The sequence below is a fragment of the Vicugna pacos genome, chromosome 2, assembly GCF_048564905.1.
Source record: "Vicugna pacos chromosome 2, VicPac4, whole genome shotgun sequence".
NCBI lineage: Eukaryota > Metazoa > Chordata > Mammalia > Artiodactyla > Camelidae > Vicugna > Vicugna pacos.
This window is the reverse complement of record NC_132988.1, coordinates 111,407,572-111,432,599: the sequence shown is the minus strand read 5'-3', so window position 1 is coordinate 111,432,599 and position 25,028 is coordinate 111,407,572. Positions and strand designations below refer to the sequence as shown.

Genomic DNA, 25,028 nt, shown 5'->3' with positions numbered 1-25,028 from the left:
GTGACTGAGCTCGCCCCCCCCCTCCTTCTCCAACTTCGCTTCTTCTTTGGGGCTCCCTCCTCGTGGACTCCGGCCAAGATTAGCCAAGGGCAATAGTCCTGTCCCCGGTGATGTCCCAAGTCGGTCCTAGAGCTGAGGCAGAAGCGGCAGGAAGTGAGCGCAGCCGGCTTTAGGGCGAGGCGCAGGGAGCCACCTTAGTGCGAGGGGAGGCGGCGAGTCCAGGAGGCACTCCAAAAGTGCCCGCGATGGCTGCCCGGGGGCGCGCGCCGGCCGGGCTGCAGCTGCCCGCGCTGCTGCTCCTCCTGCTGCTGCTGCCGCCGCTGCTGCCGCGGGCCGCGGGCGCCGGGGGCGCGCGGTGGAGCGGCCAGGGCACCGTCCCGCACCTGCAGAGCATCTTCCTGGGCCGCTGCGCCGAGTCCTCCGCGCTGGGGCCCCCGGAGCTGCGGTGAGCGCGGCGGGCGAGGGCCCGGGGAGAGGGAGCAGGGACGGGGAATCTACTGGGAGGGGTGAACTGTGTGGGGTCTGGTTGTGAGGGGGTGTGTGTGTGTGTGTAACTGAACAGGAGGTTGTTGGGGGTAGCTGAGGACCGGTAGTCGTGCGTTTGGATGACCGCCAGCGTAAGCTCAACCAGAACCGTCACACCCAGAAACACGGTCTCCCGCTGGAATTCTTCGAGTCCAGGTACTCCGGGAATTAAAATTTCAGATCTTCTAATTTAGAGGACTTTTAAAGTTTGAGTCTCTCTTGCCAGCACTGTGCTTCTTACTGATTTTTGTTCCTTCTTTGGCCCCACCTGTTCTGTTCTCATAAACTCCTTTCTTGTGCCAATTGTTTTTATTGTGCCACATTTCACACAAACAAGAGCAGAGAACAATACAAGGAACTCACCGCCCAATATGAGAAATAACAAGTTACAGATGGGGTGGGGAAGTTTTTTGGAACACTAGACTGGACTTCAGGGGTGGCGGAGAGCCCTGGAGGTCATACTTTCTGCCTTAGCAGGAGGTGGAACAGCCTTTCTCAACCCTTGCTGCGCACTCCTGATTTTATAAAGTCCTGCGTCACCTGCTCACACCTGTCCCCCAGCCCCACAATGGACCTGTGTGTGAATGGAGAGGCACCCCGAGCCCGTGCATTTTCTGCTGTCTCTGTAAGCCTGTTATGAAATACGTGTAGCACTTTCTGAAGGACACGCCCACTGCCAGACTTCTAAATGCATTACCAAAGTTGTTTTTCTTCCTCTTGGGAATTAGGGAATGCCTGAGTCATGACAATTTCCTGTCTTTTTTGTATGCCTAGTTCTGCAGAGTTGATAGTTGGGGAAATTGCTCATGAAAAACTCTTGGAGAGAGAAACAGAAATGTATTACATTGAAATGTGGTCTTTTTTTTTTGAACTTGTGCTTTTCTGCAGGGACAAGAACTGCACAGCTATCTGGGAGGCATTTAAAGTGGTGCTGGATAAGAATCCCTGTTCCGTGGTTCCCTCAGACTACGACCTTTTTTTGAATCTCTCTTGGCACTCGATTCCCAGAGACAAGGTAAGGCTGCCTCCACCAGCTCTGTCTCCATAGAGACAGGCAGTGCCTCTGCCAACCAAGCCTCGAGCACCCAACTCACCATGTGCTCTGAGCTCTCTGGTGGGAAGGCATTTTTGTCTTCCACAGTGACCCTGGGTCTACTGCCTGTCATGGACAGAAGGAACTTTCCTAAATCAAAAAGTCAGTGCAGGAACCAGAAGTACATCAGGGCATCACCACACCTTTCCCACGGGACCCCTGTACCCGACCAGTTTGGAATAATCTGCATCCTAACTGGCCCCAAAGACCTGAGCCTTAAGTCCTTCAGAAAATCCTCCATCTCACTATTCTTCCAGGAGACCAGTCCCTCGTTTTAATGGGCTTTGAGATTATATCCATTCAAACATGTGGTTTACATGTCTATATTCTGTCTGTACTCTAAGATCTACTTTGGTAAAAGCAAGTGAGAAAATGATGTAAAATGCTTTAGAACAGTACCTTGAGGCTTAAACAGAATTTAGATACTGTTTTTATTTCTCTGACATAAATTCCTTCTTTTTAATGAAGGACATCTGTTTTTGACATAAATTCTTACCTTGATTTTTTCATTGTAAAGTCAAGTAACACTGATGTTTACAAATGAAAACATCTCAACATGGGTTTTTTTCATTTGTTAAGGCAGGTAAATGGAGCTGGGAGGTTCAAATATACCATAGACTGAAAACGTGATTTTTAAGTCTATGTTGCCTTTGGAACCTTGCAGCCTCTCTGTCAGTGAAAAGGGGGGCCATTATTTTTTGTTATTATTTGGTTGATAAACTCAGTAAATACTGAGCTGCTCCCATGTACCAGGTGTTGTTCTCAGGGTTTCAGGAAACAAAACACCCTCTGCCCTAGGGGAGTATCCAGTCTGGGCAGAGGCTGCTGGTTGGAACACTGAGGATCTGACTGCACGATTTGTATTATTATTATTATGTGAAAACATGGTAACTTTAGAATGGAAACTATAAAGTATAATGTAAAAGTCATGTATTTTTGAGGCATTTTACCTTTTAGGAATTCCTTTTGTGATTATATACTGTCCTAACCACAGCTGTGGGAGAGAAAGGGCTCATACTCTCCATTTTTCACATGTGGAAACTGAGGCACAGGGAGATGACATGCTTTGTTCAAGATCACGCAATTAGTGTGTGACAGACCCAGAATTCCAACCCAGGTCCCTTGATTTCTTTTTAAAAAATCTATCTATAATTTTTTTAACTACTGGAAAAAAATCTATGGATGTATGTCTGTGTGTATCTATCCATCCATCCATCCATCTATCTATCTGTCTATCCATCTCTCTATATTTTTTTACGACTGGGAAAATATTTCACTAATATTTGCATGATACCCTTGGAATAAAGGAAAGAGAGATAGTGGTGCTCTCCGAATGGGTAAATAAAGGCACAGAAAAAGAAAGTTTGGTGGTTTTGAGGCAAGTCACAGTCGAATGAGAAATGATTTGCCAGACTTGTCTTGATGATACTGTGCCCGAAGAAATCTGTATTGATTTTAGTTTATATTTTCACTTTGTGTTTGTTTTTCCTTAGTCCCTGTTCTGGGAAAACAACCACCTCCTTGTTACCAGCTACGCGGAGAATGGCCGTCGCTTTATGCCGCTGTGCAATGTTCTGTACGGCAGGGTTGGAGATTTCTTGAGCTGGTGTCGACAGGAAAATACCTCTGGTAAGAATTCTGCACGAATCACAGGAAAAGTCAGAGTTCCTATTTACTATGCATTTGCCATTTGTGCTAAATGCTTTCATATGAATTTATCTCATCTGATCCCCCTGAAATCCTCTCAGGTAAGTGATCATAATGATAACTATCATCAGCATAATAACATACAGTAATAATAATAACAACTATACTTGATGGAGAGCACCTATCTTTTGCCAGGTACTGTTCTAAGCACTTTACATCTATTAGCTCATTTAATCCCTGCAGCAGCCCTGTGGGATGGGTCCTATCCTGATTCCTGTTTTGGCAAATGAGGAAACTGAGGCACAGCAAGGCTGAGAAGCTTGCTCGAGAGTGCACAGCACATAAGCAGCAGAGCCGGACAGCCTGACTCCAGGGATCGTCCTCCCAGCTCTGCACAGCTCTGCCTCACTATCCTCATTTTCCAGAGGGGGAAACTGAGGCTTTGGAAGGTGAAATGATTGGAAGAACTAGGGCCAGGATTCACCCCTCTTCTGACTGATTCTGAAGCCACTCCAGGCCGCCAGCAGATGAACTGAATTTTTGACATTAAAATCATAGTGAAAGTTAAAATCTCAAGGGCTGGCCTGATGGTAGATTTTTATGCTACGAGCTGGCGATTCAGTGGTCTCGATCCTCAGGGAGCTTATGGCCTTGGGAGGGGCGTTTGGTCTGGAGACGTGCTCTGAGGCAGGCAGGACTGGGAGCTAAGAGTAGCAGAAGGAGACACGGGTACAGACCAGAGCTGGGGGAGCATCCCAGTGGCTCTTGGCTCCTGGTGAGTCTTGAACAACGCACAGGACCAAGGCTGGCAAGGAAAGGGGGTGGAGGAGGTGTTCCCTTCGTGAAGACTGGAGATTCTTCATCCCTGGGTACTGGAGTCATGTTAAAAGTTAACCTGAAAAATACCATATGATATCACTTATATGTGGAATCTAAAAAAAATGACAAAAATGAACTTATTTACAAAACAGGAAGACTCAGACACAGAAAACAAACTTACGGTTATGGGGGGCATTGGAGGGATAAATCGGAGTTCAAGATTTGCAGATACAAACTGTATATAAAATAGATAAACAACAATGTCCTGCTGTATAACACAGGGAACTATATTCAGTACCTTGTAATAACCTATAATGAAAGAGAATATGAAAAGGAATATGTATATGTATAACTGATCCACAGCGCTGTACACTAGAAACTAACACAACATTGTAAGCCGACTATACTTCATTTAAACAAACAAAAAACCCCACAAAATATTCTGGTACTGAAACTGTGGAGTGTAATAAAAAAAAAAACAAGTTAATCTAAGCTCAGTTCTGTTTCTTTCTCCTCCATTCGTTCATTCATCCACCTAAAATTCATAGAGTGCCTGCTACGTGCCTGTCTTCTCTCTTCTAGGCAATGGGAATACAGATGAGAATAAAACAGGAAAATAACACCTCATCCTTACATTATAGAGTTGGGGTGGGAGTCGGGGCAGAGAGAAAACAGCAAACAGGCAAGTAAAATACATAGTCTGCCATAAGATGATAAAGGACACAGAGAAACACAAAACAGGGGAAAGAGGGTAGGAAGGGCTGGAGTGGTGAGAAGTAGCGAGGAAAGCGTTGCAGTTTTACATGGGCCCAGGGAAGGCCTCACTGAGAAGCTGATATTTGAGCCAAGACCTGAAGGAGACAAGGAAGAGCATTTCCTGACAGAGGGAACAGCAAGTGCAAAAGCCTAGAGGTGGGTGTGTGTCTGGCATATGTAAGAAACAGAAAGACAGGCAGTAAGTGAAGAGACAATTGGTAGACTATGAGGCTAGAGGGATAAAGGAGGGCCAGCCAGCATAGGATGCTGTGAGGACTCTGGCTTTCACTCTGAGTGGGGTGGGAAGCATGGCGGAGTACAGATCAAATGGACACAGCTGTTTTTCCACTGGCTATGACTAGGAAGCTTCAGTTTGATCATCCTGCAGAGGGTGGGAGAGAATGGAGGAGAGGTGTGATGGGAAGATCGTGAAGGGAGGGAGACTGTGGCCAGTACAACATAAATATTTATCTTGGTTCCCTGATTCCTGGCACACAGGTCCTGACTCTGAGGAGTGATGAGTGTGTTTTGTATGGCAGTGAGAGGACTGGTGGTTGGGGGTCCCTGGATAACTTCCAATGAGGGGCTGGTCACTGAAAAGACAGAGGCCTGATTAGAGAGCTGGTGCTTGCAGCCCCATCCTCTGTCCTCAGGGAAGGGGAGAGGGGCTGGACACTGAGTTAATCACCAGCAGCCAAAGTGATTTAACCAATCATACCTATCTTATGAAATCTCCAAAAAAACGCCTCTGTGATGGGGTTCAGAGAGTCTCTGAGTTGGTGAGCACATCAGATGCTGGGAGGGTGGATGACGGTGTGTCCAGAGGAGCAAGGAAGCTCCATGCATGTCCCTTCGAAAAGTTCACATTTATGTGGAATCTGAAAAAATGACACAATGAACTTATTTACAAAACAGAAATAGACTCACAGACATAGAACACAAACCTATGGTTACCAAAGCGGGGAGTGGAGGAGGGATAAATTAGGAGTTTGAGATGAACATATATACAGACTACTGAATATAAAATAGATAAACAACAAGGACCTACTGTATAGCACAGGAAGCTATACTCAGTATCTTGTAATAACCTATAATGGAAAAGAAGCTGAAAAAGAATATAGATTTGGTATAAATGAATCATGGTGCTGCATGCCTGAAACAAACACATTGTAAATCAACTACACTTCAATTAAAAAAAAAGAACACCATAAAAAAATTCACAGTTTGACCTGTTTGGTTCTCCCTGGAATGACTTGTCAATTAGCAATTTCTCCCTTTTTTTAATAGACTAAATGGGGACAAATTCCATTATATATCTGCTGAATTTTGTCTTTACAATTTTTAAAAATGTAATACATTTTAGCATTTTATATATTTTAAATGTTATAAAATTTCTGTTTTCTGGTTAAGGACCATTACTTTTGTGGTCTGTTTTTCTTGTATTTACTTCCAAGACCTGGGCTAACTGAAGAAGGCGTTTGTCCCCAAAAAGCCTAAATAAATAAATAAATAAATTAATTAATTAATTAATTAATTAATAACTTACTTGCTAGAGAGCCAGCAGAGAAATACCCAGCTGCTTAGTTCTGCCCTTCCTCACCTTTGAGTTGAGCAAATGACAGATGTCTTGGTATCGGGGGTTGGGCGTTCCCTGGCCAGGCTCCTTGTGGAGCAGGTGAGCAGAACCATTAATGCTAAGTCTGTGCACATTATGCAGAACGAGGTTCAATATATTTTGCAGAGTCAACAAATATTTCAAGTTAAGCCTTCCCTGGTATAATATTTTGAAATGAAACGTGTTTGCCTCTTTTCCCCGTAGGACTCGACTACCAATCCTGCCCTACAGCAGAAGATTGTGAAAATAATCCTGTGGATTCTTACTGGAAAAGGGCATCTGTCCAGGTAACCCTGGGGCGGGTGGCTGGGTGGCCGAACAGGCGTGGGACGTGTGAACATGGGTTCAGAGGCTGGGCCACCCGGCCATGACTGAACTCCTCTGAATCCCACTTCCTACCTCAGCGACATTCTGATTCACCCTCTCAGCTCCACGAGGGTGTGAGGATTTAAGGAGCTGAAATGCTCAATTCAGTGGCTGGTACAGAGAAAACGTTCTGAATGTCAGCTCCAGGTGAGGTCACTGAACAGTCATTATTATTACTCTCACGTCATGGTTGTTGTTAGCATTTCAAATCAGTGATTTTTGACTGTGATGTGAAATGGGGTAACCCCTGCTTTACCGGAGACCCTGGGACACCTGAGACCTAGATGTGGGGGTGAGAAACGTCCAGTAGACAGCTATTAGTGGGAGAGGAGGTGACAGGAGACTGGAGATAAACAGGAGACACAGAAATGGTCCCCGAAAGGTAGGTCTGTTCTTCAGAGGACATTGTCACCAGAGTTGATGATAGCTGTCCGTAGCCAGTGACTACAGCTTACATTTTCTGTCACCAGTGTCAAACCAAAGATTACAAATAAAGACGGTGAAGTCCTTACCCTGGGGTGGACACAGCAATCGACTATTAAGTGTTGTCTGTATTGACCAGGAGGCCGGTGGACACCAGGGCCTTCCACCCACCACCGCCAAGCCCTTTCCGGGCTCTCTGTGTCTCTTTTGGTCCCATTTCCTGTTCTGGACCCCAGGTGGCCACTGAGTCTCCTGTTAATCAGGGTGAAGGGGACTTTCATCAAATCTTCCACCATAGCCGCAGTTTGGAACTAAGCAGGGGTCCGCACCAAAGACATTCTTATTTCTCTGCCCTCCTGCCCGCTCCGGGGCCGGGTTGCGGGGGAAGGAGAGCTCCATCTGCGCCTGCTTCCCAGAGCTTCTGTCTGGAGTGCAGGCTGCCTGAGCCCCTCACTGAGGAGCGGGAGGCTGCAGATACATCAACGGAGTATGGGGTCCCAACGACAACTCAGGGGTGATGTCAACAGTATACGTCAAAACCCGGATACTCTACCTAGCGAATCTGCCCGACTTCAAAGCGGCTCCAAGCCATCATCCATACTTCCTCCCACTCTAGAGTGGGAATCCAATAATCCTGCCCATGTTTTATGAACCCTTAGAATCTGCTGGGTAGTCTGAGCACGAGGATAGGCGGTGAGAATAGTGATGAGGACAGGATCTGAACCACCGCAGAGACGTATTCAACAAACGTTAAATGTTATTTAAATGATTTGATCTTTACAGCAATCCTATGAGGTAGGGACTCTTGCGATCCTTGTTTCACAGATAGGAAAAATGAGGACAGAGAGGCCAGGAAACTTAACCAGACTTATCCAGAGCTCGTAAGCACAGCAGCCGGAGACCAGATTTTCAGCCACGATATCGAACAGCCTTCTTCTATCTGCATGCATTTTTTTTAATTAAAATTTTTTTCTTATCAAACATGTAACAGCTGCTCATGATAGAAAATGACAAATTATAGAAAATGTAAATAAGAAAATGAATCATCTGTATTCCTGCTACCTAAGGGGACCCTCTTTAGCGGAGCGGTCATTGGATCTTAGCATTTGCAGATTTAACCGTGACTGTTCGCGTATCTGGAAGCAGTCCGAGAGGAGCATGGCGTGGAGCAGGTTGCTGCTTTGCTGCGGCTGGTGCTGGGTTTCTCTCTGCTAAAGAACAAGCGCAGAATTTCAAGTGCTCCGTGACACCCCTTCCTCCGCCCCTGCCTTCAGTCTAGAATAAACATTTTATCAGGGAAATTACATGTTCCAGAAGTGTTCTGAACTGGAGATTTGGAAACTTCTTGGAACCTCTCTCTCTCCCTTGGAGATTTCAGGGGTTGACTCATAGTCCCAGACTTCTGTCCATGAATTTTTAACAAGGTAGAGTTCATGCTCTGTCCACCTAGTCTCGCATTTTGCTTTGAATATAAGCACCTTCTATGCTATTGCAAACCTTATGGAGACTTTTATCAGTGGCTGGCTAGTAGTTCAGACACGTAACTGCCATGATGTGCTTACCCTTCCCTGTTGTTGACTGCTCCTTAGATTGGCTACAAACCATACTTCACTATCCACCTTTGTGCACATCTTTGTACACCAGATGGTCCTTAGTGCTGTTGACCAAGTATTCCTTGCTCATCTTCTGAACACGTGATTTATACACATTCTGTCTCATGAAGTTACTTCTGTGTGACTTGCACGGGCCAGTAAGCTGTGAGAAGGAAGGATTGTGTGACTTCTGGGTGGAAGCCTTTAAGGACTGGTTTGTGATTTGCCACAGTCTTCTCCCTTCGCTGATAACCAGTGACTCTGCAGATGTGGAGACTTCATTGGCTTGGGTCCCAGAGGGAGGACACGGGGAGCCAAATCCAAGCCTCAAACCCCAAACCTGTGAGAAACATACAGGGAGTGCAAGAAGTAAATCTTCGCTGTTTAAAGCCACTGTGATTTTGAGGTTGCTTGTGATGGCAGCATAAGTTAGTTTTCTCCAGCTGATACAATGCTGGAATCTGATACTCGTTTGCATTTTTTTCTTAGGGTAGATTCCCAGACATGGAATTACTAAGTTTATGAGTTTTTGACATTTCAAAGCAATTTGCTTTCCAGGATATACCAGTTGTCATCCCTTCTAGCTCTACAAAATACCAAATTTATCACATCCTCTCCAGTATGGAGAATTGTCAGTTGAAAAGACAATTGACCATTTCCTAGCTGAAAAAGGACGTCTTAGTGTACTTGGTGTTTTGTTTCTTTTTGTTTTTTGTTTTTGCAGTATGCAAAGGATAGTTCTGGGGTGATCTACGTCATGCTGAATGGTTCAGAGCCAACAGGAGCCTATCCTGTAAAAGGGTAAGAATGAGCACTGACATAGACTACAAAGATGTCAAAATGTGTTTTAGTTGTTTTGAATGGAGACTTAAGAGAATCATCCTAACCCCAGCCTAATGTTTGTTTTGTATGTTCAGATAGAGCAAAGCATTTGAATGACCTGGAGATCAGAGCCATATCTATACATTTATACCCCTAACAGCTAATGAATGCAGGAATGCAATATAAAAATGAAAGTTAAAAAGTAACCCTCAAAAGATTTAAAATGTAAATCAACTAACAATGTGATGGGAACAGTGTCATATTGCTTTAAGACTTTAGGTAATGTCTTTCCTGTTTCTCAGTTTTTTTGCAGATTTTGAAATTCCCCACTTACAGAAGGACAAAATCACACGAATTGAGATCTGGGTCATGCATAACATCGGGGGACCCATCGTGTAAGTTACGGTGCTACTGGCGATGGTCATTGTGCAAACATGCTTTTCTTGGAAGTGATATGATCAAGTCTCATTTACATGTTCATTTCGAGGGGAACAATGGTCGCCTATGCTTCTAATTTGGTGGGCAGAGAAAGGCAAAGGCTTGGCTGTCTGGAAATGCCACTAGCCAGTCCTGAGCCCAGAGGAAAGCTCCTTTATCCAGATAGTCCTCTCAGCCTTTCTGAGCGACCTGGGCAGCCCTGGAGAGGAGAGGTCCTTATGCATCTGTGTGGGTCAAAGCCAGTTTCTCTGCCTGCTCATTTGAAGCTCCAAAACCTCACCAGGAGTTCTCAGAATTGACTCATGGGCTGTGTAATGAAGCGGTTCTCCTCAGAGAACAACCAGTTTCACAACTGGGTCTCAGATAGCTGGCCGAGGAAACTTTTACAATCTGTGATTTTTCTGGGTAACCACTAACTTAAGTGGTTCTAAACATGCAAGCTTAACCTCATCCTTCTCATCAACAAAGGGCACTGCTGGCAAAACTAAAGCTAAAAAACTTAAATCCATCTGGTTCAGAGACAAGCCATCGAGGTCAAGGCTGGTTAAAGCTGCCATGATGGTGCTTCAGAGGTGCTGGGGCCTCGTTCCTCAGAGCACTGAAGCTCGGTGGAGGACAGTATTGGGTAGATGTGTTATTAAAAGCATGTTCTGGGAGGATCTTAGCAAATTCCCCATTTCAGACCCCCAGGACTCCCTAAGACTCACCGTATAATGAGTGATATTTTTTCCAGTCTCTTGGGTAATAGATTAAATTTGCATACGACTTATTACATAATCCTACCAGAATCTGCTTTTCTCTTCCCATACGTATTGTTGCGTGAAGAACAATGTGCATTATTTTTCTTGTTTCTGGGAGAAGTTTCTTTTCATCTAGAAATTATGCTTGCCTGCTGTTCTAATGTATCTGTCAGAGGAAGCTTGTCCTCTGAGTCTACTTTTAATGAGATAAGGACATTGCAATTCCGTGTCATCTCAGCCCATCATTTCTGTGGCAGGAGAGATGATAAAAGAGGCCAGAACCCCAAGTTGTACACATTTGGGCCATAGGATGGAGATGTGGGTCATGAACTAAGAAAGTGGGTGTCCTAAACTGCTCAGATTTTAGGAGAAAAAATCATGGACAGAGAGCTAAAAACAATGCAGCTAATAACTGTGTTTAGTGCTGCCTCGGCTGCCTTTATTTTAAAACAAAACAAAACAAAAAAGCAGAATAACTCATTGACTGAACACTGTGTCTAGGTGTCTTAAAACCTCCATGTCTCTGCTCACCAAAAAAAATTCAGTAGTGAGCTTGGCCAGGAGAAGGGCATCGTCCCAGATTTGGCAAGGTTCCCAAACCCCCAAACATGATGTCACTCAACACCTTGCCCTCTTCATTCCTGTAATGCCTGGAATTCCACTTTTGTGAAAACCTCCTCCAATGGCTCATTTTCCCCGTACACGCCCTGTTAATTTTACAGTGGGGGGGCTGTTTACCTCCCCAGTCCAGGGAAACTGAGCCTGGGCCTTGCCTGTGATCTGAATCCATGCCTGCTCTCCCCAGCAGGCAGCGTTGTATCCACCTCTGTTTGTCTTGATAAATCTCCCTGCTTCATTATGACCATCAGGAGGGTGATCATGATGACAATGTGGGGAGAGGAACATCTTCTGCTCTGTTGGGGGTGGTCAGCATGGGGTTCAGCTTGACTGGGCTTATTAAGAGCCTTAAAATGCATTCAGAACCTTGGTGCCAGAAAACCTACTTGTAGGAATTTAATGCCAAGGAAACAATTAAGCATGGGGATGAAAATGAAGCTTCAACAAAGTTTGCTGTCGTGTCAATGACGTTGAAATGTAGGAATGAACCTTGGTCTTTAACAAGAGGGGCTGCTTTTATGAATTATGTTCCGATTGTGTAAAGGAGACCAGGCAGGAATTAAAAATAATGGCAGAGAGGTATATATCTATATACACAGACATGGGCAAACACAGATTACAAAAGGCGCCAGACAGCAGAACAGCATTGTTATATTTTAAAAATCTCATGGGAATAAATGTATTTAAAAAGTCGAGAATGATGTCCACCAAAATGTTAGCAGCAGTCATCTCTAGTGGTGTGCGAATTGGGGCTTTCCCCCCTTTTGTTCATATGCATTTTCTAATATTTTTTTGGTTTGCATGTTTCTGTTTCCATTTAAAGCTTAACTTAATAACACCGTGGGCTAAACCAGCTGGCAGGCAGCACCGGGCGGTCGGCCCACAGCACGGGGCTGTGGTGAGGGGTGGGGCTGTGATGCGCCGTGTGGCGCACCGCGCATGCGCCGGCTCAGACCCTCCCAGTGCGTGACTCGCAAACCTGGGACGGGTTTGAAGGCCCAGAGCATCCCCTCCTGGGGAGCCGAGCGTTGACTGCTGGCGGCGCGTTTGAGTCTAAAGAACTTCCCGCGTAGTTCTCCGGAGAAGAGACTATCTCTGGAGCACACAAAGTAATTTTCGCTTAACGCAGAAACAGCTTCCTCCATCCGCTTCTCCTTTTGTTTTATTTTTTATATTTATGTTTCTGTGTTTCAGAGAATCCTGTGGAGAAGGCAGTGTGAAAATCCTGGAGGAGAGACTGGAGAGACTGGGTTTTCAGTACAGCTGTATCAATGATTACCAGTAGGTGGCATATTACAATCTGCGCATATATTCAAAGCAGGGGCGGTGATTTTGGAGGGCAGAGGGCAGTTGAAAGGGTTTTTCAGGGATCAGCTCCAAAGGCCTTGAACTGTGCCTTTTGGGTAGTCACTGGGTTTGGAGACCAGGAGTGCCTTCTGGCTGGAGTTCTGCCTGGCGCCCACCCACTTCTGTCCAGAGTCTTAGGGGACAGACAGCAGCTGTTTGTCATTTGTGTATGTCTAGTTTCCTCCTTGCTTGCTTACAGCTTGGTGAGTCACCTGAGAACGGAGACTGTGGTTCCAGTATCTTTGGATGCTACACTGTCCACCATAGGTGCTAAGGTGGAGTTTGAGAGACAGACAGATGCATCGTGCCTGTGGACCCATAGGAAAATCGTCACAGCTGCCATTTAAAGAGCACGTTATGGGCCAGGCACTTTATGTACTTACAATCAGATATTGTCTGAAGGCGTTCCTGATTCTTGGGAATGTAAATAAGTTTGGCTCAAACCCTGGGACAGCTCAAAGCCCTCCCCAGGGCTGGGAATCCCTCGCCTAGCGGCTACCTGCTTCTCTCTGTGTCGGCCCCTAAGTCTGCAGGCCTCTTTACTCCCTCGGGGTCTGGAGTCCAGCCCGGCAAGGACTTCCATTTGTGGATGTGGCCTGGTGCAAGTTACATCTGCAGTCTTGTCCAGCACCTGTGACCGTCCCACAGGCTCTGCTGCCTTCTGCCTTCTCAAAAGTTCCAGGATCCTGATAACCCTCCCACCTGAGCAAAGCCCCGAAGTGTGGGTCTCCCCTACTCAGGCCTCCCCAGGAGAACCAGCCCCTCAGAGCTGTTCTCTTTTTCCACAGCTTGAAGCTGTACCATTTCACTCATCTTTTCCTGCTAATGCTCTCAGGACACTCTAGGTGTTGTTATCACCCTCTTAAAAACAAAGCAAAGCACATTTTCTTGTTTGGAAATATAACCTATGTACACAGAAGTGCAGAAACCATAAGTGTACAGTTGAGTGACACAGGTGCAGCACACACCCATGCCCAGCGTGCAGATCAAGAAACGGCACAACCAGCAACCTGGTCTCCCCTGGCCTCTCTTTCAGGCTCCCCGCCTTACACACTCTCCAGATGTGTAGGATCATAGTTTCATTTTGTCTGTTTTTAAGATTTATATAAACTTCCCCTTTTTTATGGTTGGATAAATTAAGGGTCAGAGAGGTTAAGCAAGTTTCCCAAGGTCACCAGCCAGTGACAGAGCTGAGTTTTGAACCCAGCATTGGGTGGCCCCGAAACTTGCTCTTTTCTTTCTCCTACAGGACTCTTCTTTTCTTAATCCAAGCACCAGATTTTAGTAAATTAGATAAAAGGTAGTTCTTATTCGAAAACAGCTCAGTGATAGAGAAAATTGTGGCTGTAAGTTATGACCACAGTTATGATTGATTTGCTTTGGCCCAGGAACTCCCCCAAGGAGGCTGTGTTTTTATAAGGTGTCAGGCCAAGTGTGGGGCCCAGCCAGAGCCCAGGGTCTCCTTCCCGGCTCACAACTGTCCTCAGGGTCTCAGCCTGCTTTTCTGGCTCTGGTTGCCTCCACCAAAGCTGGCCTCAGGGCGCCTCCCTCACACGCCCAGCTCAGTCCTCCGGTACCGTTTCTGTGCTGCCCGTGGGCTCTCTCTGTGTTCAGGTGGGCTTCTGTGTTGCTCTGGATCCCAGAAGAGGTGACAACAGGCTTACACGGGAGAGCCACAAAGGGTGACAAATCCAGCTAAGAGCTGGATGTGAGTGAGAACCCTCTGCCTCTCAAAATCCAGGTGACACTGACCTCTGTCCTGTGGCAGTCAAAAGTTCTCCCCACGATTCATGCACATTTTGGCGAGGTCTTTTTTCCAGAGCCTCTCTTGTCTCCTGGTTGCTTTCTGCTTAGCGCTGTGTTGAAGCAGACTCAGTGAAACTCTGGGTTTTTTTTTTTTTTTGAGGTGGGGGGACATAACAAAGCAATAACAAACTGCTCTACTAAAAAAAAACAAAAACAAAAAAACTGAGTAGCGTAGGCTAGACTGAAAAGTAGGCAGGCGAGTCCCAGGAAGGTGTCACGATAACAAGCCATAGACCATACAGCGTGTTTCCTGTTCTTCCAAAGTCCCCTCCGGTCGCCCTGCCACCAGACACCGACCTGGCCCCTGTCTTCACTGCTGCTTTCCCTTCTCTCCTGGCTGCCTGGAACCCCACAGCTTCTTGCTCTACTGTGCAGATCAACTTAGCTTTCTCTGCTAAAGCGTGGCCACCAGCCATCACTCATGTGCCAACGTCCAACCTTCTGCCCAAAGTTCTTATCAAGAGGTTTTTCCAAGCAAAATCCTACATCTTTACAGAAGTGGTCCCACGCTTGGGCTCTGGCATGGAGGTTCAAGTTCAGCTCCCCGGCTTGCTACTGCGAGGACTTGGGCTGGTCCTTCAGGGCAGCTTTCTCAGCTGTACGTTGGAGACACAGTAGTCCCTGCTCCATCTGGTGGTTGTGGAGGTTGAATGCCATAATCTGTGTAAAATACCTAATTAGATTTCTTGGTACATAGTAAGTGCTCAGTAAATGCTGGGTAATATTTTGGGGGAAAAAACCAAAACTGTGTGTTCTTTGAGGTCGGAAACTTTGTATCCGCAGTACCTTCCAGGCACTCTGTAAATGTTTTATGAATGGAAGTCATTTAAATAATCTCTTAAACATTACTTACTTTCCTTTTTTTATTGAAGTATAGCCTGTTTACAGTGTTGTGTTAATGTCTGGTGTAAATCATAGTGATTCAGATGTATGTATGTGTATGTGTTTCTAGATCAGTGAAGCTGTTACAGTGCGTGGATTACAGCACTCACCCGGACTGTGCCTTAAATTCGTAAGTAAATGTCTTAACCCAGCTTCCCTGCTTCCCTAAGGTAACCAGTCCTTACTATTTACAGAACACTGGTGAATTGCAGTATGATTTTGCGCCCACCCTCTAAAATGCCCAGCTGCAGAGCCAGGTTGGTACTTCTGCACTGCACTTCCCTCTGGCTCTGAGCTGCTAGGTTGGCACAGATGTGCTGAACAGCTGTGCAACTAAGCTGAACCCCTGCCTGTACTGCAGAGCAGAGGCTGCACTAGCTTCAGCACAGAGTCTGGGAGTGGAGCAGCAAGAGGACCTTCGAACATTGATTTCTGTTGACCTTAAAACTAAGTTAATTTTACTAGCAAAAATGGGTTTATTTGGGAAGAGCAGAGGAATTGCACTTCGAGACAAGCAAGCTATAGCAAAAACCATAGGCAAGTCCAACAGACGAAGGGGAGGAACGTTATTTTATAGAGAAAAAGGAGGAGGTTGGAAAGGGGTGTTTTGAATGAAAGTCCTTCAGAGAAAAGTGGGAGTTCAGGGCAACGACGACGGTTTCTCATTGCCTGAGTTGCTGGGGTGGTCAGTTTCTCAGGGAAGATGCCACATACATGTCTCCTGCTGTGACCTGTAACAGATGATTCATTCCTGTTGATGCTTCTTCCGCTGGGGTCTGTAAGGACCCAGTTCTTCCTGTAACTGAAGTGAGTGGTCCTGCGTGAGGGCTCCCCCTTCTGGCCTCCTGACTCCATTTTAGTGGTGAGGTTTCCTTTGACCAATTTTCACATTTCTTAATCTTAATATATTTTTAAGTCATGTTAACGTTTTTGAAAAGGTAGTACATGGACATGGGGTGAAATTCAAAGTTATAAAAGGGTAGAGAAAGTGAAAAAAATCTTTCTTCCTCTATTTCTAGTCACCCTATTTCCTTACCCAGAGACAACCACGATTTCTAGTTTCTTGTGTATCCTTCTAGAATATTCTGTGTCTGTTACAGCACACACACACACACACACAGAGGCATATTTCTCTTATACCATTCGTATAAGTGGTAGTATGCATAGGATTCTGCAACGTGCTTTTTTCACATAATGGTGTTTTGGTGCTGTGTCTCTGGAATTCTGTTATAGGTACATATCATGATTTATTTAACCCATTGCCCATAGGTGGACATTTGGATTGTTTCCAGTATTCAGCTATCATCAACAGTGAATGAGATGATTTCTTTTCCCTCTACTCCCATTTCCTCAAAGTAATTTCTTTCAGCATTCTGGTCCATCTCCTCCCATATGTCCTCAGTGCACTCACAGACACAGGTGTAAGTTTGTTCATCCATTTATTTTTGGTTTGGTCTTATTTTCATTTATCCCTTTGCCTTTGTTTTTGTACAAAAAGCAGTCACTGTAGACAGACTCTTCTGCTGTGGGCTTTTTTCACTGAGCAGTATAAGGATGTCATCCTTCTCAGTCTGTTCACACTTTCTGACTCGGTCTCTTCGTGGCTGCGGAGTATGCCGTAGGAGAGCCACTCGCCATTTATTTAACCGTTTTCCAGCCGCAGGCTGACTTAGCTGTAGGTTGTGGTTGCAGTTGTTTTGTTATTATAGACAATGCTGAACTGCAGTCCTTGATTCCATTCCTTGAGCCCTTGTGCAAGGATTTGTGCGGGATGGATTACCAGAAGGGGAGTTGCTGGGTCAGAGGATGTGTGTAGTTTGAGTCTTGATATGTCTCAGAAAGGCTGCCCCCTGGATGCGCTCCCGCCAGTGGTGTGGGCTGGGGGCTCCCTCCGCCCCTCGTGCAGCCACCCTGGGCACTGTCTGCAGCTGTATCTGAATCTGCATCTGTGCCTGAGCTTGCATCTGTATCTGTGCCTAATTTTAGTCAGTCTTATGGATAAAACATGATGCTTTATTGTTCTTTTGATTTGTATTGGCAGGAAGATCTCTGATGCCGCTGCCTGAGTTCTCGTCCCTTCCTGTCCTATCTGCTAAAATTGTATGTACCCTTGAGGGCCCAGTGCCTCTTGTCCCTTCGTCTGCAAGGCTTTCCTGATTCCACAGGCGGATCTAAGAGCCCCCTGTTCTGTGCTCCGTGGACTTTGTCCACAGCCTGACTGTAGTGCGCCCCTCTTCCCAGCCACGTTGCAACTCATTCGTCACCATCTGTCTCCAACATTCGACTCGGCGGTTGCATCAGTCTCCTCTTTACTTGTTTCATCGCAGTGGCACGTAGGTGGCGCTCCATAAATGTCTGTGGGAGAGAGAGCGAGAGGGAGGGGCTGCTCATCGACCCCGCCTAGTTTTGCTTCCCTTCTTCATTTAGTGATAGAAACCTTGAGTGTTAGTTGGGCTCATGGCTGCCAAGAATAGCCAGAGTGCTCCCTCACCTCCCTTTCCTCTGTGGCTGAGTGATGTGTGTGACTTGAAAGGGAGGCACGTTCGTTCCCTCTCCTGTCGGCTGTTGTCAGGTGAACCACCCTCACTGGGCATGACAGGGCGACACCACAAGGGGAGCTGTGTGCCCCCTGCCCTGGAGCCACCAGCTCAGCCCAGACAGTTACTGAGAGAGAAATAAGCACGTCTTGTCTAGACCACTGGGACTTGGGCTCTTTACGACAGCAACCAGACCTGTGTCTGCACTTCAGAGGTGAAGAAACTGGTCCAGAGAAACTGATAGAGGCCTTGCCCAAGACCTCCCGGCCTGTGAGGGGGTCTGAAGCGAGTCTGTGAGGTTTCCAGAGACCACAGCGGCCACCGTTAAGGCTCTTCTGACTGGAAATTAAGACGGCAGAGCCACCGTCACTGGGCTGTGTCTCAGGTGGCTGGCGAGGTTCAGTCCTCTCTCATGCTCTGTACTTCACTCCCTATGAATTAGGCAAGCGTTGTTTGTTTGTTCGCTTGTTTGTTTTGAGTCTTCTCACAGAAAATGAAGTAAGTCTATGGACCTGGGCCTTTACTTTTCTCACCTGAAAAATCAAACCCACCCTCCTGTCCCTGCTGCTCAGAACCCTTCAAATTCCCGGCTACCACGTCCAAACTTCCGGCCTGGCCTTCTGGGTTTTTCATCCTCCTTCTAAACACACCACCCACTGCACCCCACCAGGAACTTTCACTTCAGGCCAGCTTTGATCCGCTTCCCTGAAGACACCCTGTGCTTTCCTGCCCACAGTCCTGTGGACCCTGACCCTTTGCCAAGTTCTTCTCCACTTTCATTGCCCTGGAGGGAATTTTACTAATCTCTTTTTAACAACTTAGCAAAGAATACTGGTAGATAATTTACAAAAGACGGACCACCAGTGGCAAATATAGAACATTGTTTCACTGCTCTAATAAGAGTGACATACAAATTGAATAAGGTGCGATTTCCACCTCAACTTCTTTGACATACCGCAGCAAAAAAAATAGCTGAAAAAGATTTTAAAGATGTTCGTCAATGCTTGCTGGCATGGTAAACTGGTAAAATGCTTTGAGAGAACACTTTGACAACATGTACCAAGGATTATAAAATTATTCGTAATCTTTGATCTAAGTCAGACCCCAGGGTACTCCTGGTACCCTATTCTAAAGAAATGATTTAAAATGTAGATGCAGTCTACATGGTCACAGGTGTTTCCCCAAAGTGTTCTTTTTGGCATTGAATCAGAATTGCAGACATTGGGAGCTGGACCTAAATACTCAAGGACAACTAAATGGATACATGGAAGGGTTACGCTTACGACATGGGATAGAGTGGAGCCGCTAAAAACAATGGTAAATGGTATATGTCAGTTATATCGCCGTAAAGCTGGGGGAGGGGAAATAATCATGCATCGATAGGACAAAATTCTCACAATCACAGTGAAAAATATGTAGAAAACAACTTTATATACTTACAGGTTACAATATTGGCCAAAAATTCTGATAATCTACAGAATTGATGAGGATATGAGGAAACAGACATACTCATGCCACTGACACAAGGATGTGCCGTGTCAGTCAAGGCCAAGGCAAGACATCAGATCTCTCATCTTGGCTCAAATCCTCTGTCCAAAATGTGTCCCCTGACTCTGTCCTGGCCCTAGGCCACAGAAGTGGGACACCAATTTCACTTGCTTAGCAATAGGGGGTAAAGGGCTTTTAATAAAAGGTTTAGAATCCAATAAACAGTTTTTATATAAATTCAACTCACATTATGAATAGTTTTCTGATAAGTTTAGGGACGATCCTTTTTTGTTGTCATTATTTAATTCATTTGCAACATTTTAGAGAATTTAGCATGTAAGAATAGCTTTTGGATTAGCCCTGTGATTCCATTATAAGTGTACCTATTAAATAACTTTTTTTAAACTTAAGATTTTTAGTGGAAAGTTATCAAGAGAATTATACTAAGTTTTAAATCAGGAATGTTTAAGAGAATTAAGATGAAATGTTATACATTTATTAGGTTTACTAGAATCAAGTATTTGAGAAGGTTTTGCTTATCTATAATCATTTAAAATATCTTATAAAGAAAATGTAGTATTTAAAAACTTAAGTTTAAAACAATGTAACCTAAAATAACTTGAGTTTAAAATATTCAGGGAATTTGAGTAATTGTGAAGCCCCCTCAAAAGTTATTATCAAAGTTCATTAGGCTTCATTATCATACTGCTCATACATCAAATGGAAAGTATGGGAAAATCAAGCTTTTGAATTTATAAATTTAGTATCTGAAATTAATTTTTAAAACCAAACTAACTGCGTGCTGTACACCAGAAATTGACACAACATTGTTAACTGACCATCCCTCAATAAAAAAGAAAAAAACCAAAGTAACTGCGAATAGCTATTTTTCTCTGCGTAAACACTGCCCTCAAGCACAAATCACATGGACATGAAAAGTTGAAGTTAAAATGTGAGAAGTCAATGCATAGAACGGGGACCCAGACATGTAAAGCAGAAGAAAACAAGACTATGTTTGTACTTGTGCATGATAATGGATGTAAATGATAGAAATAGTTCTGAGAAGATGACTCCAAATTGCTAACAGTGAGAACTAGAAATAGATGAAGGGAGACTCATTATTACTGTGTTTAGTTCTACATAATTTTCTTTTCTTAAAAAAAATACATTTATCTTCATATTAATTAGTTAATTATTTAAAAGCAAAAACAATTTTGAATAAACGAGGTCTGGGAACATTAACTGTATCAGAAGTGCAAGTACAGGAAATGTCCAGCAGGAGGAGCCCTAGTACAAATTTGTGGGCTGCTCGAGCTTTCTTTAGTGGAAAAAAAAAAAAAGAGGTGACCAGAACTCAAACGGAGCAAGGAACTTTCAAGGACCCGAGCCACTAGTCGGGAGTCATGGGATTAAAAACATCAGATTATTTCATAATTTTAAAAAATCACCTTTTAGTTGGTTTCAAGGAATTCAGTAATTTCTGTTCTTAAAAATCTGATGATCAGACCATTTGCTGTGACCAGAGTCCCTCCTCTGGCCAGGTCCCCGCTCAGTGTCCATGACTGGTGTTTCCTCACCAGTTACACTCTGATGATGCAGTGTCCGTCAGGGAGGAACTTGGCCAAGTTTTTGGTACATCCATCCACTCAGAATTCATCCATGAGAAAGAATGAATAAATTCGGTGTGTACCAATAGGGAAGTATGTCCAAGATAGGGTGCTGGGTGAAAAAACAAGTGGTAGATTCCATTTGTGCTCAGATAAGAGGCTATGTGAGTACGTGTGTGTGCGCGTGCGCGTGTGTGTGCGCGTGTGTGGGAGTGTGTACACATTCCTGGGAGGACAACTCAGACTACCAAGAATGATTCTCTGTGAAAAGTGCAAATAGGGAGGCCAAGAAGCTTTTCCTTTTCACTTTGTAACTTTCTGTGAGATTTAAACTTTTCTGCCATGTGCATGGATATTTTCAAAAGTAGGTGCCATCCCGCAATACTGACATTTTTTCTGTTTCCTTTTTAATTTGCAGGGCAGCAGCCTCTACTCAAAAAGAAGTCCCATTCCCTTATGGAGTACAAAGTGCCAGCTTTGTCTTTCCTCTCTTAGTGGCTTCAGTTTCAGTGGTTCAAATGTAACTAGAAACTCAGCTTTGTCGTCCTGAGATGCCCGTGGCCCTGAACCCTGCCCTTGTGCAATCATCCTTGTTCTGTGCACAGCAGGCGATTCCATTGTCTCAAGAAGCTTCCTGCTGGGAAAACAGTGTCCTAAAGTGTGTTTTTTTTAATGATATGCATGCTCAGGATTTCAGAAAAAGGAAATTAATCTAGTTCTGTTTAACTGGTTAAAACTGCTGGTTTAGAATTAAAGCTCGTTATTATTTTCTTGTTTTTCATAATGCTACAAGGCATTGAGACCCAGAAAGTTTGTTTTACAGTCAAATGTTATAAGAGAATTCTAGTAGAACTGTATATATATTTTTATATTTTCCTATACCACTGCAGGGCACACTGTTGATAGCTTCACATATGTGTATACTATATAAATGTACACATATATGTTTGGTAGGCAAAGAATTCTGTATAAAGATGTTCAATTATTCGTTATTCGTAATGGGGGGGTTCTAAAAATTCTAGTCATAGAGAACTCTTTGCATATGGTTTGGTATATCTGTAGGATGAAATGTCATTCAACAGTAAATTATCAACCCAAATGTCCTTCAGCTGGTGAATGGATGAGTTAATCTTGGTATATCCACATTGTGGAATATTACTGAGCAATCAGAAGTTGCCAGCTATGGATGAATGCCACATCATGGATGAGACTCAGATGCATGGTGCCAAGTGAAATAAGCTGAACCCAAAGGCTACATACTGTGTGATTCTGTTCATGACGTTCAGAACTGATCAGTGTCGGCGTAGCAGCAGGGGGAGGGGCTGACTAAGAAGGGGCAGTGGGAGGGCATTTGGGGGAAGTGGCAGAACTGCTCTGGGTGTTGATTATGGTGTGATGGTAACAGGAACCTATGTGTGTGTCGACACTCAGAAAAAGGTCATTTCACTGAATGTAAAGGAAAAATTTTCAAAGAACATTTCCTTGCATAGAAACCGGTCGACGATAAGTGTAAGACATAGGACTTACAGCTGTGTACGTATGATCCAATTGTCTAAGCCGTGATACAGAGGTAACGTAGTATAGGCGTGTGTTTGTATGATACACACGTATTATACATGAAGGAAAGGAAAGGAAATCAACCCAAAGGCAAAGCAGCTATCTCTGGGGAATGGTCTAATCAGTGATTCCTAGTTTTGGCTTTTGACTTTTTGTATTGTTCGAATTTTCTCTGATGAATGTGAGAAATAAACACACACATAAACACGCATCCATCGTCTATGGGTGGTAGTTGGACCCAACGCAAGATGTTTCCAGAAGAGAAAAACAAAACCAAAACTTGTCACAGGCACTCCTCTGTCCTCACTCCTTTCTCACCTAAAGCACGCTCGGGTGGCTCAGACCTGAGAACTCGCAGACTGTGGTGTCCCTGCAGCCAGTAAGGGGGCAGTAGGAGCGTTTGCACTTTCTGGAGTTTCCCGTACGTCTCCAGGGAGAAAAAGAATTACCCATCGAGGGCAGAGCCGTTCCTGAAATGTGCCTCTCTGAGTGCAGGGCTCCTTCCTCCTCCTGGCAGCGCCTCTACTCCAGTTTTCATAAACACCGCTTGTCATGCCTTCCAGCTCCATGCCCAGCAGACACTCAGGCACCTGGTGGAACGGTGGGTTCCTTCCTCCAAGCCAGGACACTCTGGGGACCATGACATGGGCACTGGCTACATAAGGAGTGAGTGGGGCTGGGAACCAGGTCAAGCTCAGAATGGGCTAAGCAAACAGACTGTGGGAAGAAAGACTAGAGGAACAAAATCCAAGAGGACCTGGCATGTGGTAGGATGTTCACTGATGTGGCCTCTGGTGTGAATTGTAAGAGTGGTATCAGCTTCTTAGAGAGGCTGTAACCAGCTGGGCATCATCCAGCCGAGCAGCTTGCCGTGACCCAGACGTGTCCTACTTTCTCACTCCGCGGGGCCTTCAGTGTGCTGCTCTCTCTGCACCGATTTTCCTTCCTGCTCTGCCGTCCACTTGTCAGATTTCAAGGCCCACCTTAAGCATCACCTAGTAGAGGAGCAAAATTTTCCACCCCAAATTATCTCTTTGGCATACGGGTTCTTCCAAGCTGAAAACAATCAAGGCCCCAAAGACTCAACAAGAAACTTTGACCTTCCCCTCAACTGCCTAAAAGAATCCAGATAGAGGGCCTGTTCCCCAGAAGAGAGCTCTCACCAGGGACATCTGCAAAGAACGTGGGCTCAGTGCGGTGGGGGGAACTCAGCAGGGCTAAGCGACCAGAGCCCACTCTGTGTCCCACTGTCTCTGCAGGGCCCAGCAAACACTTCTTGACCAAACATTTGCTTTTCTGTCTTCGTGTGAAATTGCATTTTTCCTCATTGACGTCCCCTTACCGTGACCCCCAGCATCCTCTTTTGTCTTCCACTGAGGGCGGCATTTGAGGTGAAGGCTTCGGTCATTTTGATGAGTTAGTTCATCAGGGTCTCTGCTATGTGTGCATGTTATTATTAAACTTGTGTTTAATTTCCTCCTGTTAATCTGTTTCATGTCAGTTTCATTCTCAGACCAGCCAGGAGCACCTAGAAGGCTAGAGGAAAATTTCTTTCTCCCCAGCGACCTCCCGAGTCCCCTGGTACCTCTGCCCAGGGCCTTGGGTGTTCACTGCCCCTGTGCTGCCCCCACCCCATGAATTTCCCTAATGTGGTCCGTCACTACTGTCTTGTCGTCCTGGGACCGTGGCTTCTCTGAAGACTCGCCCATCGTTTGCTCCAGGGGCCAGCCAGGTGTGGATAGAATGGATATTCCACATGTGGTTTTAATGAGAGAATCGACATGTGAATATAATGGAATTCAGAGAAGAAAATACAGGATGGGTGATTCTTTAATTTTCTTTCAATGTAAATTTTGTTGGAGGAGGTCAGGGTTGATACAAGAGAAAAGGAAAAGCATCACATGTCATACTTTTCTGTATTTATGCCCCACTTCAATAAAACACTTGAAATGTGTGACTTATTCTAGTGTGGGCGAGAGGAGCAGGGAGGGAGGGAGGGAGGGTGACAAGTGGCCTAAGAGCTTGGGGTTCCTAGAAAGGAAGAGAAAGGCCCCAGCTGACTTCCAATTCACAGTTTGTCCCAGGGCCAGCCGGCTCCTCAGGCTAATGCCCTGGAAGCCCCAGCCAAGGGCATCTCTTAGGCCAGGCTTGGAGAACATAGTGTCCACTGCCTTTCAGTTGCCTGGGTTACCAGTGGATTTACACAGTCACTCACAGCACACCGGCCTGGGACTTAATTAGATGCTGCCACTTTGAGCTCCATGGAAAAGAAAGTGCTTTATTTAAAAGAAAATAAAAATTGCTTTTTTTCTGAGTATAAAAGTAATAACTTAAAAGACTCTAAACAAAA

The 25,028-nt window shown here is 45.1% G+C and overlaps 1 protein-coding gene across 2 annotated transcripts; it reads left to right on the top strand.

The window, feature by feature from the left end:
• BST1 (bone marrow stromal cell antigen 1) lies at positions 1 to 24,164 on the top strand. Of its 2 annotated transcripts, none has more exons than XM_072946031.1 (9): positions 1 to 445; positions 1,414 to 1,540; positions 3,112 to 3,247; positions 6,660 to 6,742; positions 9,561 to 9,637; positions 9,961 to 10,053; positions 12,649 to 12,735; positions 15,560 to 15,619; positions 17,531 to 17,728. In XM_072946031.1, the coding sequence occupies exons 1-9, from the start codon at positions 246 to 248 to the stop codon at positions 17,553 to 17,555; spliced, it is 888 nt and encodes a 295-aa protein (XP_072802132.1). In that variant the 5' UTR covers positions 1 to 245; the 3' UTR covers positions 17,556 to 17,728. The 2 variants fall into 2 exon arrangements, with proteins under 2 accessions (XP_072802132.1, XP_072802121.1); XM_072946020.1 differs by lacking the exon at positions 17,531 to 17,728 and adding an exon at positions 21,540 to 24,164 and having other exon boundaries at positions 4 to 445.
• Positions 24,165 to 25,028: the final 864 nt, after the last annotated feature.